The sequence below is a fragment of the Melopsittacus undulatus genome, chromosome 4 (assembly GCF_012275295.1).
Source record: "Melopsittacus undulatus isolate bMelUnd1 chromosome 4, bMelUnd1.mat.Z, whole genome shotgun sequence".
NCBI classification, from domain to species: domain Eukaryota; kingdom Metazoa; phylum Chordata; class Aves; order Psittaciformes; family Psittaculidae; genus Melopsittacus; species Melopsittacus undulatus.
This window is the reverse complement of record NC_047530.1, coordinates 25,299,029-25,316,233: the sequence shown is the minus strand read 5'-3', so window position 1 is coordinate 25,316,233 and position 17,205 is coordinate 25,299,029. Positions and strand designations below refer to the sequence as shown.

Below are 17,205 nucleotides of genomic sequence, written 5' to 3'. Positions count from 1 at the left end.
GAGCAGAATTCAGCCCCAAAATCAGAGCTTGTCCAATGCCTGCAACAGCCGAACTCACAAGCTGATTTGGTTAAAACAAAAGTTTAGTTACCTCTCCCTCCCAGCTGTAAAGCTCTCTGTAGAGGGAAAAAGAAAAGAAAAAAAAAAGAAATCCACCCAAAAAACCCCAGCACTGAAACAAAACCCACACCCATTTGGGGGGAGGAGGAAGGGAAGGGGGGTGAATGATAACAAGCAAAGGAAAACTGCTGGTTCCTATTATTGCTATCATCTCCAGTGCTTTCACCTCCACAAACAGCTTGAAGGAGGGCTTCTGGAACAGAAGTTCAACTTTCCTTCATCTGGGCTCTTAAACTGCCAGGATCTGCTTACATTTTTGCCCTCTCCAGACTTTAATACTTTTATATTCTAATATGGGGTGGAGGGAGGAAGGGGGAGAATCTCAGTGTCACTGTAAGAAAGAAGTCACCAGGGTCTGTGATCCAGCAGCTTCTTTGGCAGAGGGAACTGCTGGTTGGCATAATCCACTCGTTTGACAAAACTACTATTTCTGGGCACAGGCTCAAAAACAGGTAGGAAGCAAATGCTGAGAAATAAGGAAGTAAAAACAGCCAACAGATTTTTCACTACCAAGAACGCCAAGAGTAAACATGATTTATTTAGCTGTGTTTAACATGTCTCTTCTGCACTAGACTGCAGAAATCTGCTTGCATTTAGAGCAGGAGGAGGCAGGGGGAGGGGATGAAAAGGGAATCCATTATGGCACTCTGCTGGTACTTTCTGAATTGTTCAGTCACACAGTTTTATTGAGTACAAGTATTTTCTAGCCCAAAATATATTCATGTGTCAGAAGAAAGCAGCACTAATCTGCTGTTAATTAACAAGCTGCTGCTAACAAAAGATGAAGAACCCAATTCATAAAAACAATATTTACGTGGGTGTCGCATGATTTTGTCACAGATCTTTTCTCTTCCTTCCCCCCCCCCCCCCCCCCCTTTCCCTCCTGCCTCTTCCTCAGCACCCAGTTGTGGGGGTGCAGTGCAGAGGACACCCTGCTCCTCTAGGGACCGACACCCACACTGGAGCTGAGGGCACCCAGCTTTGGCTGGATGCAGCCAAACTCAGCATCTCACCCAAGGCACCTGGCTGCAGGGCTCCCATCTCCACGCATAGGAAGGGCCTTATCGCACACTCACAAGTGAAATTTCCTTAGATGCCTATTCAGTTATGAGTCAGAAGGCATCTTCTGGCCCCATGCCTGCAGTGGCAACGCTGCTGAGGTTTGGGAAGTGGCCTCCCATCCTCCATCCATCCTCACAGGCAGCATGCGGGCTGCAATAGGGGACAGCCCACCACCCTCCCCAGTGCCATGCCTGTAATTTCACATTTGTTTAATCCAGCCTTTTTGCTGAGGAGTTTGGGGATGAGGGAACATCCTAACAGCACAGAGACCCAGGGGGATTTGGGCTTGTTCAAAATATCAGTGCATGCACAAAAGGGCAGAGCTGTGAGCACTGAACCAGAGGGCAGGCTCTCACAGCCATAGCCCCACCATCACCCTTGCTCCCTGCTGTCATTTTGGATGGTAATGCTTGTGGCCTCATCCAGAAGGGTGCTGAGCATGACAGGCTTCCCCGAGCCCCCACCAGATGCAGCTGGTACTTTGGAAAATAAAGCCATTCACATCTCTTCTGCCTCATCTGAGAAATGAGAGTGCATATCTCCTGTGGGCGGTTTAAAGCTGGCAGGGGCAGAGATGGGAGGGTTAAAATTGACAGCAACTAGCACTAAAAACTCCTGGACTCACCCTACTCCCAGGAACAAGGGTGGAATTGCAGGGCTAGAGAAAGGGCTGGTGGTCTCCTTTGCTTTACCCATCAAATCATGAAGATCTACTGTGGAAAAGGGTTATGGGGAACAGGGTTTAGGCTCTGCTTAGTACTGACATCACACAGGCAGGGCTAAGAGAAGTGTAGGGAAATGAGAATGAGAAACAAGTATTCAAGCATGATTTGTGCCATGTGACACACTGGGGTGGTATTTCTACTCTGCACACTTCAGTTACTGCCTTGCCCCAAAGACCACAGTTTCCTCCATAAGAAACAAATTCCACTGGAGCATACACATATCTGGCTTTCTAGGTTTTCTCTCTGTACCCTTATCCTGTTCCCCAAAACATGGGTTTTCACTGCAAAAGTCACAGCCACCACTCAGCACATCCCTTGAACACCCTCACTAGCACCCATCCCCGCCTGCTAGCCACAGCTCTAGCTCCACTGCTGGCTGGGGCCACACGATCTACTCTGGGCTCTGCCCTGGCAGGAAAGGGACCTACTCTAAATGTAAACTAGCACCAACTTGTCCCGGCATCTTCACCTCTTTGTGCACGTCCAGACTCACCTTTGCCATTTCTAGACCAGCATTTTAACACAGTCCTGGCATGGGCTTTTTCAAAGATTTTTTTTTCCCCTTGTTAGCAGTGATATTTGAAACACCGGCATTCACCATTTGAGAAGCAAAGTGAATACATTTAAACAAGCTTCTTAGAAGAGCTAATGAAACAAAAGCAGATCCATCTGTACTGTATTCTCCACTCACTACCGCTGAAAAAAAAATAAACCTTTCCAGACAGCAGGGAAGTTTCCCAGCAGCAAAGACAACAGGAGTTCTCAGGCTTCCTATGGAGGGAGTGAGGACGACCAGGGCATCATCCTACCTAGGTAATGCCTGCTGCAAGCTACCAGTCAAGCGGCACAAACCTTAGCCTGAGCAGCCCCAAGGCTCCAGCACTAATAGAGATCTCATCAATCCAGCTCATCAGTCCTTCCAAAATAAGCAAATGCCTTTGCTAGGTGCCTCTGACAGACACCACTGCATGTCCCTGCTTTAATATTTCTAATGAACATTAATTGTCAGATAGGGAGCATTGAGGACTGGTTTTCCTCATTTATAGAGCAGACATGGTAAGAATGAGGCCAGTCCAAGACAATGCACTGCCAAAAGCTCCCTGACCTGAGGGATGGGTGTTTCTCATGGCCAGTAAAGATGTCTCTTGCTCCTGTGTACTAGCACCGCTGAGAGAAAACTACCTTCTGCATTCCTTACAATAGCTCTAATCTGTTATCCGTGATCAGCTTCAAAATCAAAAATAAAATGTATCATCTTAAATGATGTGCTTTGCACAATGAGGGTATCATCCTTCAGTGGAAGCTGAGGAAGCTGGAGTGAGGGCTCAGGGTTGTTTTTAGGGGGGCTTAGGGGCTACTGTTTAAAATTCTTTCTGCAAAAAGGCCCTGTACCATAAACATTAATCAAACACTATATTCTGCCTTTTAGTCTTGAACAATTATGAGTACAGTTTTGTGATCTTTAGCCATATTTACTGATACTCAAAGCTAGATTCTATCTTGTTAGATTGTTATAAATGGGACCCCAGGGAATCGGCACACAGGCAGAGGCAGATGTGAGAGAGCCTTCTCAGAGCTCGGGTGTACTTCAGTTTTCTACTGCTGAAATTATGAATGTTTTGGAGTGAAAAAAAAAAAACCCATCACACTTTAGATTCCTCTGCCAGATCATTACAAAGAGCTGTCCATAGACCAAGAAAAAAAATGTTCCATTTTGCTGAACTTAAGATTTTTTAAGGTTAGCTGTTAAATTTCAAAGTGTAGTTTACATGTGCTGGCCACTTGTATGCACAGAAGTTTCAGAGACAGACACAGAAAAGGTTTCTTGTTATAAACCATTAAAGAAAGAAGCCCACAGATTCTATCTCGTTCTCTCTTAGTTAAATATATTGTTTCTGCTCCAGACCTGTTTCATAATACCCTAAAATTGAGGCATATTTCCGACACTAGATTGGAGAAGCTGTCACATTAAAGGTAAACTTTTAATCTGCTATAGACAAACAGCACACATTTTTATTTCCTGAGTAACAGCTCTGGAGAAATGTTTAAACAAGATTTAAAGAGCTTTGTGGAAAAGCCACATCTAGGAGTCTCAGACAGCTGCTGGGTTTGAGCTTCATTTCTTTGTTGCTGTTCTTTTTTAATTCTTTAAATAACTACTCAAAAGTAGAATTTTAGGAGCAGAGTAACCAGAATGCAAGGCCAAGTGAACCTCAAGGCTTGCTTTTATTTCTAGTTAATAAAAAAGAAATGTTTAAACTGAAGCACAGGCCTGAATTTCTAGCTCTTCATCCCCATCTTTTTATTTTCCTGGGACTCATAATCAAATACTTTTAAGAAGTTAATTGTGTCACAATTAGCAACACATTAGTCCTCCAATATTTTTAATAGCAACCCAGGTTTTTCCCCAAGGCACTTAAAAATGGCAGGCTCGGCTATATTCTCCTTTTTCTTCAACTCCCATGCACTTTCTTCTTTAAAAACCTCCCACATGCATTTCACTTGGTCTGAAAATACCAGCACAGATCTTAATCCTGCCAACATTTACAGACATGCTTAACTTTCTGCATATCAGTAATCCCGGTGACTGAAAGAGGACCATTGGCATACCTACAGCTCAGTGCAGGCTACGGGTGAAATCCTGCATTTCCTAAAGCCAATGGCAAGAGCTCCACTGATGTCAATAGGGTTATGCTTTGACACCCCGTTTGTTACAGGATTGGGACCATCCTCATTTTAAGGTACTTTCCTCAACTCTTTTTTGTTGTTTTTTTTAATTCTTGTCTCCTTTTTCCTTCCTGCTCTTTCTCCCCCTCACCTCCCACGCTCACTTTTGTGGGGCCCCGTATTGAGACCACTTGAAAACTTCTGCCTTTCAAATCCCTCTGCAAGGGAAACCCCCTTGCTGAGACAGGAAACATCCTTTGCAGGTAAAGCTGAAAGAAACTATTTTGCCACGCTGCTTGCATTTGAGTAAACTAATTAAAACCTGGGAACTTGGGTTCCAAGTGATGCCAAGAAGCAATTGTTAATATGAGCTGGAGTAAAGTGGGAAGCTCCAGACATTTAAAATTAGCTCTAGAGAAAAGGAAGAAAAAAAAGGGGGGGAGAAGAGAGGGGGAGAATGGGGGGAAAAAAAAAAAAACCAGGAGGAAAAGAATTTTCTGTAATTTTACCATAAAGTCAAATTGGTGCAGCTTGGACTGCATGGGGTTAAAATTAATTTGGGGGGATGCTGTACAGTGAGAGGTGAAAGCCCTGCTGAAAAGCAAGGGGGAAAGCAGGGACAGCCGGCTTGGAAGCACTGTGGTGCTATGAAGAGCGGGCAGAAGTGAGCAAACCAGCTGAACCGCTTGCAGAATTAATCAGTAACAAAGAGGCTGGAGCTGTTGGCGGGCTTCAGCCCTTGAACCTGGACTCTCCTCTGTAAATTTCAACTTGGAATGGCTCTCTACTTGTTGAAAGACAGGTTGGCTCCTGGCCAAGCCATAGGGAAAGAAAAAAAAAAAAGGCCAAAAAACAAAATTCCTCCTTGCTCGGGAAACTTCCCTTCAGTTTCTAACTCTTTTTATGAGCTAGTAATAGGGCACTCTAGAAAATGGGAAACGAAAAGCAGGCATTGAAAGGAAAAAATGAGCCAGGAGTTGGTTTAATAAAGAAAATAAAACAAGTAGGTGCTAAATTCAAATCTGGATTTTGCCTGCATGCAAGTACATCAGCTATAACAGCAGACTTCAGAGCGCCTTGCCAATAATTCAAAGGAGACTTTTACTGTTACATTAGCTGGCTACAGGTTTGACTCCGAAAATAATAAATGTCTTAAAAGAAGAAGAGGGCTGTTTAATCCCTGTCTGCAGTCTCGTCTTGTTCTCTCCTCCCCCACCACACCACCTTGTTTAAATGACCATTATGAAAGCAGCGTGGTATAAAAAACATGTAGAACTATCATTTATTCAGCAGCATCTCTTTCCTATTTTTTCCGTCTTCAAACAGGGGCATGTGAGAGAACCGACTCTCTCCTCAGCCTCTGCTCATTTCCAAGGCAGTTTCAGCCACAAATACCTTGCTGCAGCAATGCTTTCCCAGCATGAGCAGACAAGGAGCGGGCTGGGGCAGAATGAGGGGCTAGAGTGGGGGGGGGGGGGGGGGGGGGGGGGGGGAGAACTGTCAAAGTGGGAAGAAAGAAGGCAAACATCTATTCAGAGGCCAGACACACTGAGCAAGGTCAGCTGCAGAGGCACAGCCCCTTGCAGCAGCTATGCAATTACATACAAAGTCTGCACAGCATCGACAGTCCCACAACCTGCATGCAAAGACTGGACCACAGGATCTAGGACAGCTGGAAGAAGGTGTGTAATGATTTTAATTGCCCTTCCAAGATGCTAAAGGCTAGATGAGATGCTCTTTAGCCAGAGCAGGGGCTGATGCTCTGTACCGTTTCCAAGAATATACACAGATAAAATATCCTAATGAGAGAGTGGAGAGAGAAATATGGTAAGTGCCAACCGTGATCAAAAGGTGAAATAAAATATCAACATAAAATGCATCCTAATCAGAGCATGGAGGACAGGGATACACAATCTCTTCACCAAAAGTGGCTGTTAAAGTAAATTAGATTAAACACTCCTGCCTCCCTTCCTCCCCAAACTCCCTTGTTTTTAATGAAGGGGCTTACTCCTGCAAGGCTGAACGCCATCCAAGACTCCTGGACATTTAAAGCTATATACATAACATGCCTGTGACAGAACGCATCCTGTACTTCCACTTTTCAAGAAAACTGGGATCTGCTACTTGGTAGGTCTTTTCCATCTGCAGCTTTTATGACTCTGCCAAGGGACTGGCCAGCAGTGTCCCCCTTTTCTCGGTCAAGAAATATGCTACCAAATGCCAGAAGAAAGAGCGAGTTTAAAAGCTGTTGAACTTAACTGTGGTTTGTGCTGATTGCGCTTCAATTTTTCTGCAAAGGCATACACGCAAAGAGGAAAAAACAACAACCACTAAGTAACCACTTCACATCTGCCATTAACATTATTAAACTCCTTACAAGCGGCATCTACCCCACCTTCCCCACTACATACAAACATACACACACCCCAAAGCACTGCTACATGGCAACTAGGAGCCAAGAGAGCTCTCCTCTCCCTGCTGCAGCAACCACATTCATTCCTGTTAAGGGGTTAACGATTCGTTTCCACTACTTCTCGAGAGAAAACCTACAATGAAAACATTGGCTCACGAAAGCATTCTCACTGCCAGAATGCCACAGCGCGAGTGAAAAGTCCGTTTTGTTTTCATTACATCTCTGGGATTTCCGGCTTAACTCCTGAGCTTAGACACCAAATCCCCAGATACCCCACCCACCCACTTTTTCTTCTTTTTTTTTTCTTTTTTTTTTCTTTTTTTTTCATAACATTTCTAGCGCACAGCCCACCAATTACCATTTGGAAGGTGGGAGGGAACAGGGAGAAGGAAACATGCTGAAAAGGATGCTCTTGTTGGAGTGAACATGCACATCTCCCAAGCCGAGAGCTTCCAGTGTTGCCCACTGAGAAACATGGGTTTCTTTCTATACCTGGCAACACTCTTCTACTTCTCACCCTCTGGGCTCCCATCTTCCCACTCAGCCACCGAAGCCAGTGCTAAGAAACTCAGCCTGAAATCTATGCCCTTTGAAGTTATGTGACATGACACAGAAATCCAAGCCTTTCTTGTACAGAAAGTATGATTACTTCACAGAGGTTTTTTCTGCAGTTATGATATAAAAATGTTCCAATCTCCAAAATCCCTGGAAAGGTTCAACCTTTATGTCACAGCCGATTTGGTCACTATGTGTTTAGGCAGTGCAGTTCAAACACAGGCTGAGAAAGAAAAACAATTTATGGAAAAGACACAAGGGGAGACAACCTCATGCTATAGTGGCACTTCTGTCCTGCTGAAGCAAAGGAACAATTTCTGTGCCTTTATGTATTTACTCACCATCAGAAACAAACAGCAATGTTTTTTATCTGTATGGGAGCTTTTTTGTTTTATAGTGCTTCTACAAAATAGGCTTTCCTTCAGCTACATTCAAGTGCAAAATTCCCCTGCGAATGCACACAAACTCCTTTTTTGCAGTCAATACTCCACTGAACACAAGCCTATTGCTATTAGTCACATTCCCACAAGTGCAAAAGCAGCTTATGGAATGGTTGAACACTACTTTTACTTCACTCCTAACAGCTGCTCACAAAGTTATAAAGAAAAGTGAGTAATGACTGGCTGACCAGTACCTTTTCATCATTTACTACTAATGTTGTCTAAAAAAACTACCAATCTTTCCATGCTAGTAATAGTCAGAGATATACACACTGGTTTTGGTCTTCCACACAGGGCCCAAGTAATTTCACAAGATGGCTCAAATAAAGGCAAAAAAAACATTTTATTGGGTGACATTTTGACTGGGCTCTACCTCTGAGAGTCCTTCCACTGAATTAAGAGGGTAACAGCAGTGCCACTCTGGTACAAACAAGCAAGTTTTCCTCTTAAAGAGTGACTCGTGTTGCGCATCCACCCCAGAGCAAGAAAGCTCTGGCCACGTGTACTGAATGACCTTCTTAAATCCCCTCTCATCAGTCTACAAAATGGCACTTCTGTCGAAAAGGTTTTACCTAGCGTTGTCACACATAAAAATTAAGATGACTATAGCTAAGGGAGATAACAGAGAAAAACCAGCAGCGAGCTCCTGTTTCGTAGTTTGGCTCCCCATGCATTCATGGGCAGAGCCCCGCTTGCGCCACCCGATCAATCTGGCATGGCACCACCGGTTTCAGGGGAGTTACCCCATGTGAAACCAGGGCAGAGCTGGACAAACCAGACCCCCCCACCACCACTCCTCCAGCACCAGCACCTGCTGTCCCAGCCCGTGGGAATTCAGGTAACAGCTCACAGGGCACGGAAAATAACTCTGAAAAACAGGATGGTGAGAGGAATAAAACAAAAAGCTAAAACCGGCAGGGAGGATTGAGTTCATAATATTCCTCAGTAGCTTTTTAGGCTGCTTTTAAAACTCCGCGTGATCAATCTCACACTTGACTCTGGTGGATGCTAGGAAAGCCTTGGAGCCTGATGGAGCTGGGCCCCAGCAGCAAATGACCAGGGCAAGCTGAGATGGAGACAGTGGCAGGGAGAAGGCGGTCAGTGGCCCCAGGGCTGGGGCTGAGCAGTGGGGGCTGGGGCAGTACCACACGGGTGTGGTGGAGTTCAAGCAAGGGGAAGAAAGGGTTTTGTAAGCAGGTTTCTCACCTTTAACTCTTCCCAGGCTTATCAGGGTGCTTACTGCTGCCTTGGCAGGAGACACTGTAGCTGCAACCCTGCCATGTCTTGGGGGACATTCTGATGACAGGGGCTTCCAAACTACCCCTTGGCATCCTCCACACCACCCCCCTTAGGAGCCCCCAAAGTGGGGATTACACCTCCTGGAGAGCCCCATGCTGTTCTCCATCTGGGTCACTGTCAGCCTAAAAGCTTGAAGATCCTATTTCAGCAGCCCCTCACCATGCCTGGAGACAGAGAGAGCCATGGGAGGGCTGCCTCCACTGCAGGCTCCCCTGACGTGCCCCCCCGCCATGCTCAAGGCACAAGCAGGGCTCTGGTTGAGATCACCCAGGTTGTTTTTCTCCCCATGAGCCAAGTCAGGACCTCAGATGAGGTCTCCTGTGGCAGGAAGCTTGCTTGTTAACCCCACTCTCACAGGAGCAGAGGCTGGCATCTCCAGTGTACCATCCCCCCCACACTGCTCAGCATCACCAATTAGCAAAACACATTGCTAAATACCTGGTGAAGCAGCAGAGGAGGAGGAGGCCACGTAATTCTTCTGAGCTCAGGGAAAGCCTGGCTAATGCGAGGGAAGAAACAAGCCTGGAAAAGCTTCACAAAAAGCATTGCAGCTACAGCCCGAGTTTCTCAGGCACTCTTACCACACACTTCTGGAAGCCTCTTCTTCTTCACATAGTGTTCTTCCTGGCCTGGCTTTGATAAATCACTCCTGCAAGACCTACCACCCTGGGGATGTGCTGGCAAGAGGACTGGATGCCATGCAGTCTCAGGAAGGGGATGGCCCCTGAGACCTCTGCCAGCTCGGCACTGCTCAGGACACCTCTTGCCAACCTGCCTGACATTGCTGCCACAGGCCTCGGGTTGATTCAGCTCACATTTCCCCCTCCTCACGTGTGAAGACATCACATCACGATGGCTGGCTCAGTCCTACAGTTAATATGGGTGCACGGGTCCATAATGGTACATTGTAAGTGAATGTCTCAGGGTAGACAGCAATAATAATTAGCTGTCATGATTTGAAAAAAGGATAATCCATGCCATTGAGTTAACAATCACTCACACAACACACATGGATTTAACTAATCTTAATTTGGAGAAAAATAACAATTCTAAATATATCAAATAGCCTATTTCATGGCAACCTGCAGCGGTGTTTATCTCTGGCTTCCAGCACATGCGAGTTATTTAGTTTCTCTCACTGGCAGTTTTACCATTCAAAAGCCTGAAATGAACATTCATGGAGCAGGGGTTGCAGTTAAATCCTGCCTCTGACAGGGAGCCTTTTTTCATGATGCACATCTAGTTCAAGTACATAATGTATGGAGCCCAGCACTGGCGGCCGGGATAGGATGAACGAAGAATTCCAATCAACCCTCTCCCCTTCTCTAGCACCATTTTTGCAGAAATTAGCTGTGCTGTCTTCAAGAACCATTGCTGCCTGTGTGGCTATCTGACCACGAAGGTACACTGCCCTGACCTTGAAGACCAGTCAGTGAATCTGATGAAGGTCTGGTCCAAATGGTGCCTGCCCTACAGAGGCACTAGTGTTCTCTAAAATCATACAGCATTAAACACAAGCTGACTGATACTTCTTTAACCTGGATTGTTTCAGAGAGCCCTGTTAACAAACAGCCTGGTGGCCCATGAGCCAGGAAATACCATTGGTCAAAGGACAGCAGCAGCCTTCTTCAACCAGGACAGGTCACCTGGTTAGGCCCAAGATCTAATAAATATGAAATATAAAAAGAGGTATAAAGCACAAGAGTGGTGTAATTTTTTTCCAAAATACCTGCCAGCGGTGAAGTGAAAGAAGCACTGATAACTCGCAGCCAACTCATTGGCCCGGCTGTGTTTTGCTGTGCGACAATCTGGTACATCTGTTTGATACTATCACACCCTCTGTACAAGAGGCAGAAATTATTTTCAAACAGGTCAGCCAATTTGAAAAAAAGATAAAAACTTTTCAGGACAGACTGCTCCTAAGCAAGTCACGTCCTCCCAGTGCCAGCTAAGACGCACAGCTAATACACACCTTACCAACAGCGGTAACTAAATGAAAGTGCCTTGAAAAGTTTGGATTTGCAAGTTACGAGTCAGGAAACGATGTCAGAAAGTCTTTAAAAGCTGATTGCAGAGATATAGTTGCCTTTGTCTCTACTGATACCTGGAAAAGTCAGTTGGAGATTTGTGTTGCATGTATGCAAATTCTCATAAACTCCTGAGCTGTACTTGCCTTCCTCAGAGTGGCCCAAGGTCTGCTTTGTCAAGAGGCATTCAGTGATCAGAGTGAATGGAGTTACCAAGAAAGAAAGAAAGGCAAAAAGAAAGACCTCATGACTCCAGAGCACCATGCACCAGGGTGAATGCTCAGCATGGTGCTGCATCCCAACATCTTCACTCCCAGAGGGAAGAGGGGTGCAATGGCAGAGCCAAGCTTAGCACTTGACATACCCCCACTGCACTCAGCCATGGGAAGCTGTAAGGTTTGGTGGCTTAGTCACACTGCAGAAGGCCACACAAATCATTCTGAACAAATAAAAAGGTCTACAAAAATAACAGAAGATCAAGGAGAGGAGCTGAAACCTATTCGAGGGCAGCAGTGGTGGCAGCATATTTCAGGGAGCTGGAGTGGCGAGTGGGTGATTTCTGGCTTCCCTCTTCAAATATAAAGACTCAATTATCTTTGAACAGCTTGCTTTACACATGAATTGACACATTTATTTTACAATAAATAACTGAAAGTTATCTATGTTTCCTTTACTGTTAATCTACACAAAGAAATAATAAACAGAGCTTGTCTACAAAAATGCAACTACTGCAGTCCTCAGAATTCAATTAAGCTAAAATAATTAATGCTTCCACCATATTAAATTACTTTATATATTTGAGCCACTGAAGTTTAGTTTTTTTATTCTTTAATCTTTTTCTCCTTTTTATTTAATAAAAAAAGTTAGTTTCAAAGTGGGGGGGGTGACTAGGAGGGGAGAAAAAGAGCACGATTTGCTGTTAAAATGTAATGGTCTCCTTTAGCTGACACAGCATGTAGAGTGTTTTGTGCCTTTGATTAAAATAACATTTTAAATGCTTTGAACAAACATATCTCCCCATACTTCTAAGGGATTATTTTACATATTTCTTGGTGGAATAAAGAAATTCATTCTTCCTGTTGCAGTACAGAAAGGCTAAGAATATCTTTCGTCACATATAAAGTAAAAATACTGTAGGCTGTTACATTATTACAAAAAAAAAATAAAGGGAGGGGGTGGTGGGGTGGGAGAAAGCTGCCTTAGAGATTAAGTTTCCCTTTTATGAAATCGTATTTAGTCTCTTTTTTTAACAAATCTAACAACAATGCTCTACAGCCGCTCACTGGGAAATACCTTTAATGTTAAATGCAGATTCTGATTTTCTTGGCTAATGCAGAAAGCCTTTCTATTGAAATATAAATAAGGGGTTTGGTATATCCCACTAAAGCCTTTCCAGTGAATGACTTCTGTGGGTTTTTCATGGCTACCCTCCACGGCTGTAATGTGAGGCTTTTATCCTACTATTGAAAACTATCCGCTGCTATTAAAAAAAAATATGGAAGGACACTGCACCTTTTTATCTTGGAGCTGGGCTCCTAATTGAGAAAGCATTATTACTGCACTGTTTAGTGGATGTCCCTATCTCCATGCACTGCTGAGAAAATGCCAATCAAATGATAAACCCTTTTATTTTTCTCAATTCAAAATCTCTCCTACATATTTTCATTCGATACTCAGTTTAGTCTGAAAGAGATTAGGTGCTCCAGATTGGCTTTTAAATATTTTTTATGCCTTTTCCACATTTTCACCCCTCCCCCAGCAGATTTTCTGCGTGGCAAAAGAGTTAGTGATATTCATGCTGACCCCCAGTAGCTGAGACGGGACAGCACACTCTGCGTTGGGTATAACATTGACGTATTTCACTACAGACTAAATTTGTGCACAGGTTAGGAAAAGATGAGATCTGGGCTGAATGACAGCATAGGTCTCCTGGACCAACCTTACTAAGCACCGGGCACCCTCTGGAATGGGCTGAGCACCATCAGCTCGCATAACAGCTGTTGAGAGTGCTCAGCACCATTCAGGAGCACTTCAACAGACTGGAGTAGAAGGTCCTGAGTGCTTGTCTTCTGTTCTCACCAAATGGGAATGAAATGTAGCCTTCAAAGCTGCTACACCATGAGGTAGTAATCTCTGCCAAGAAATCCATACACAACTGCAAAAGGATGAGGAAAGCTGAAAACGGATGGGGAAAGTTGAAAAAGGACAGGGAAAGCTGAAAAAGGATGAGGAAAAGATGGGGTCAAGGGTGTAAGCAACAGTAAGGCTGCTTACAACACTACAGCACAAGGTGGCAGAGCTAATGCCCCCAAAGCTAAGAGCTGCCCCAAGCCAAGATGGTGGCTGCACCCAAAAATGTTTCCCAGAAGACAACAAGGTAGTAAATGGGTGGCATGTGCCTCTCATTAAGAGGCAGATCATGTGGAGTTCAGCAGTTCCTTACTTATATGACGGCCAAGCCCATGAGAGATGGTGGGACTGACTCAGAGACCTCCAATGCTAAAAGCAGGAATCTCTAAAGCTCCAATTGTAAAGATAGGAGCATCCCACAAGTCTTCTGGGAATCCCCTCATGGGAGCATCTCTACTACAGGCAGGTTCCTGGACTGTCAAATCTGATCCCATAGGACAATTCCTAGAAAATTTGGGACAGTGGTAGCAAAGACAAATTGCCACAGGTCTTCTGTATGGGATACAGTCAATTTGAACAAAAAAGGCCTGTCTGAGGTGAGATCCTCCTGTGTAATACAGAACTCCCACTCAGTAGCAGGGAGCAGAGCCTTCCTTTCACCCCTGTAGAGGAACATAGCACTGCAAAGGGGAGAAACTCCCTGCATAAGAGGAAGCCCCACACTGGGTGCTCTGCTGAACCATCATGCGTCAGCTCACCCAGGCGGGTCCATCACACCCCTGCCCACCTCTGACCCAGGGAGGTCCAACTTCAGCTGTCTGAAGAGACCCAGGACAGCAGACACAGGAAGTAATGCAGACCAGGAAGCTGATGCCTACCTCAGTGAAAGGAGCAAGCAAGGACTTAATGAACCCCTGCTTTAGCCTTTGCAACCAAATCTTCTTCCCACTGCGGTCAGTAGGAAGAGGATTTTTCCACTGACTTCAGTAGGGCCAGGATTTGATCCTTCCCAGTGGGACTGCATGTAACAAAGAGAATCCGATCTGGACTGAAGTGAGCATCTCACCAAAGCCCCCTATCCCTCCACCACTGTTACTTGCTTAAGGACGCTCCTGAAACGTTTTCTGACCCCAGCTTTCTGCTTTTTCCTACATGTACAGACTGCCCCTTGGTTCTCCCAGGGGATTGAGAGGACCCTCTCTCTGGGAGCTGGCAAATAGCTGTAATTAAATATGGTGAACAGCCCTCCTGAGTCCTGTGCAGCCATGGGGATCCTACAGAAAAATGGCTCTTACAAAGACCTGTTACTGAAGCCTCTGTTTCACAGCACTTTCTAGAGGGCTCTCGTTAAGAGATTACCTAGGCAGTTGATTGAGTGTAAAACATGCTGTACCTGCAATGTTCTCCTGCTTGGGGCAAATTCCTTTTGTAGGCGTGAGAAGACGGTCTTCTTCATCGGGTGTGACTTGGATCCCGATTTCCACTGGCTCTGATACTTTCCTGAGCTCGGCACGTGAGGAGGGGGGAGGGCTGCTCTTATCCATGCTCTTTTCATAGCAGGCACCACCAGTGCCATTGCACTGTTTTCTCTTGTGCTCTATAAAAACCAAGATGTCTCCCAGCGGGAAGTTCATCTGACACTGTCCACAGGTTAACAAGTCGGGGTCTGTCCCGCCTGCAGCGATGCTGATGCCACCCGGCTCTGCTATTGCCAGGCTCTCATCCTCGTCGGCGAGTGCCGGTTCCACATGGTCAGCCTCTGCTTTACGTGGACAAGGAGAAAGAGAGGAGAGGGGTGAGGGGAGAAGAGAAAGAGATTGCTTTGAATGTTCACAGACTGAAGGATGCATCACAAGAGGCTCAGCCTCCTTCCCCCTGCCCGAAAAAGCCAAGCTTGATTAGATCTTTCTCTTATTTTTCAGCTTTTCTGCTTTCCCAGAATGATTTCAATATATTTTGTAACCAAGCCTGCCTGAAACAAAATGGAAAAGCTGACCTGGCATAGCTTTCCTGACAGCTCCTTCCCACTGCTGCCAGCACTGCAAGGATATCAGCAAAGAGCCATTTTGCAAATGTTCGAGCCCCGAGTCACTTTCTGAAATAGTTCCTCTCTTTTTATCCCACCTTCTCTTTCCCACCATGTCTCCCAGCCATCTGGCCAATGCCCCATTCAGCAAAGCTTATACATCCAAACCTTTCCTCTTATTTCAGAGAGGAGGAAAGCTCATGAGCAGGATCAGGCTCCCTGTGGCATGCAAAATTAGTATCACTATGTCCCATTACAGAGACACCTGCATGGTTAAATGACCACCAATTAGCAAGAATTACAGCAAACTATTTGCAAGAATAAGGTAAACAGAATACGGTCTCATGAGAATTTAAGGGGTTTCAGAAGTGTCTATAGTGGGAAAGAGAATGAGGCACTTTTTTAAGATACTGGAACATTGGCTGAGCCTGAAATCTTCCACTCAATTTTCCTGATGTCCAATAACCCCACAGTTGCTATATAGATTAATAAAAGTTTTTTGTTTAAGTCTGGCCCATGGACCTGATGGATTTCATACCATTTACCCCCAAAGACTGGAAAAGCATTTCTGAGTGACCTACATCAGTTTCTAAGAAATAAGCAACTTCTCATTTCACAATTAATAAAGCACAGTGTGTTTTTAATGGGTATTTAGAAGATAATTGTTACATAATAAAATAATTATGGATCAGAATTTGTTTCTGGGGCAAAATGTGTTTTTTGGTTTGTTTTTTCTTGTTCTGCTGTGTAACTGCCAAATCATACAAACCTTGGTCTTTGCTCAGGCAAAATTTCCACTGACTTTTGCCTAAGGCTGTTTTGCCTCTGCAAGGACTATAGGATTTGGGCTGAACAAAACAGGAACTAACAGTATGTAAATCAGTGACTGAGACCTCTAATCGAATCAGGATTAAAGGAATAGAAGGAAAAATGTTCTCTATTAGCCTGAGCGGTTTGCTTATGGATTTCCTCGGGAAAATAAGTCACATAAATATCTCAAAGAAGTAAGACCGAGATAAAGAGATGTTATAATCCGGGTCTGGATTCTGCTTGTGGCTGAAAACAAAAGGAGTTTTGTCCTACTCTTGAGCATATTGGAAAAAAAAAACAAACAAAACAAACTCCCAAAAACAAAACAACAACAAAAAACATAGGAAAGGGACAAGAGGTAGAAGGTGAAATGTATTACCTGGCAACAAAAAAGGCTGAGCCTTGAAAAAGGCTGTTTAGAAAAAGAATTGCCCCATTTTCGCCTTCCAGAATAAATAATTGACCAGTATATCTACCAGCTGTATTGCAAGTTGTATCAGCTCACCAACAGCAAAGCAGAGCGCAGCAGCACCAGTGACAGCAGAAAAGAACGGGGACCCCAGAGAAGCGCCCAAGCACAGGCCATCCTGCTAGAGCAGATGATGGACACGGGAAGGCTTTGTTTTCCTAACTCACACCAAGCTTACCAAATACACAGCACAATACTCATTCTGAAAACCATTAATTACCTTTTTCCTTAATCTAAGTTTAAAAGGAGTTTGAAGACAATTCTACGCAATTAATTCACCAATTTATGTCATGAAAAGATGCCTCTGCCTTAGTGAAAATGTAACCAGAACCCTGCGCTGAACAGGGACTGCAGGGAAGGGAGTGGATGCCTGCGAACAGTGTGTCACGATGCAAAAGGTAATTATTTAGTGCTGTGGTTCCCTTTAATGATCTAACATTGAGCAATATTGTTTATATTGAA

General features: G+C 44.7%; 1 protein-coding gene across 4 annotated transcripts in view; it reads right to left on the bottom strand.

Moving 5' to 3' along the window:
* Positions 1-17,205, bottom strand: part of BCL11B (BCL11 transcription factor B) — a 96,953-nt gene that overhangs the window by 67,353 nt on the left and 12,395 nt on the right. For 2 of the 4 annotated variants that reach the window (XM_031049332.2, XM_013129162.3), the window contains exon 2: positions 14,832-15,200. In XM_031049332.2, coding sequence (XP_030905192.1) covers positions 14,832-15,200 — 369 coding nt within the window. The remainder of the gene's footprint in view (positions 1-14,831; positions 15,201-17,205) is intronic. The other 2 variants (XM_031049333.2, XM_005149537.4) reach the window with 1 other exon arrangement.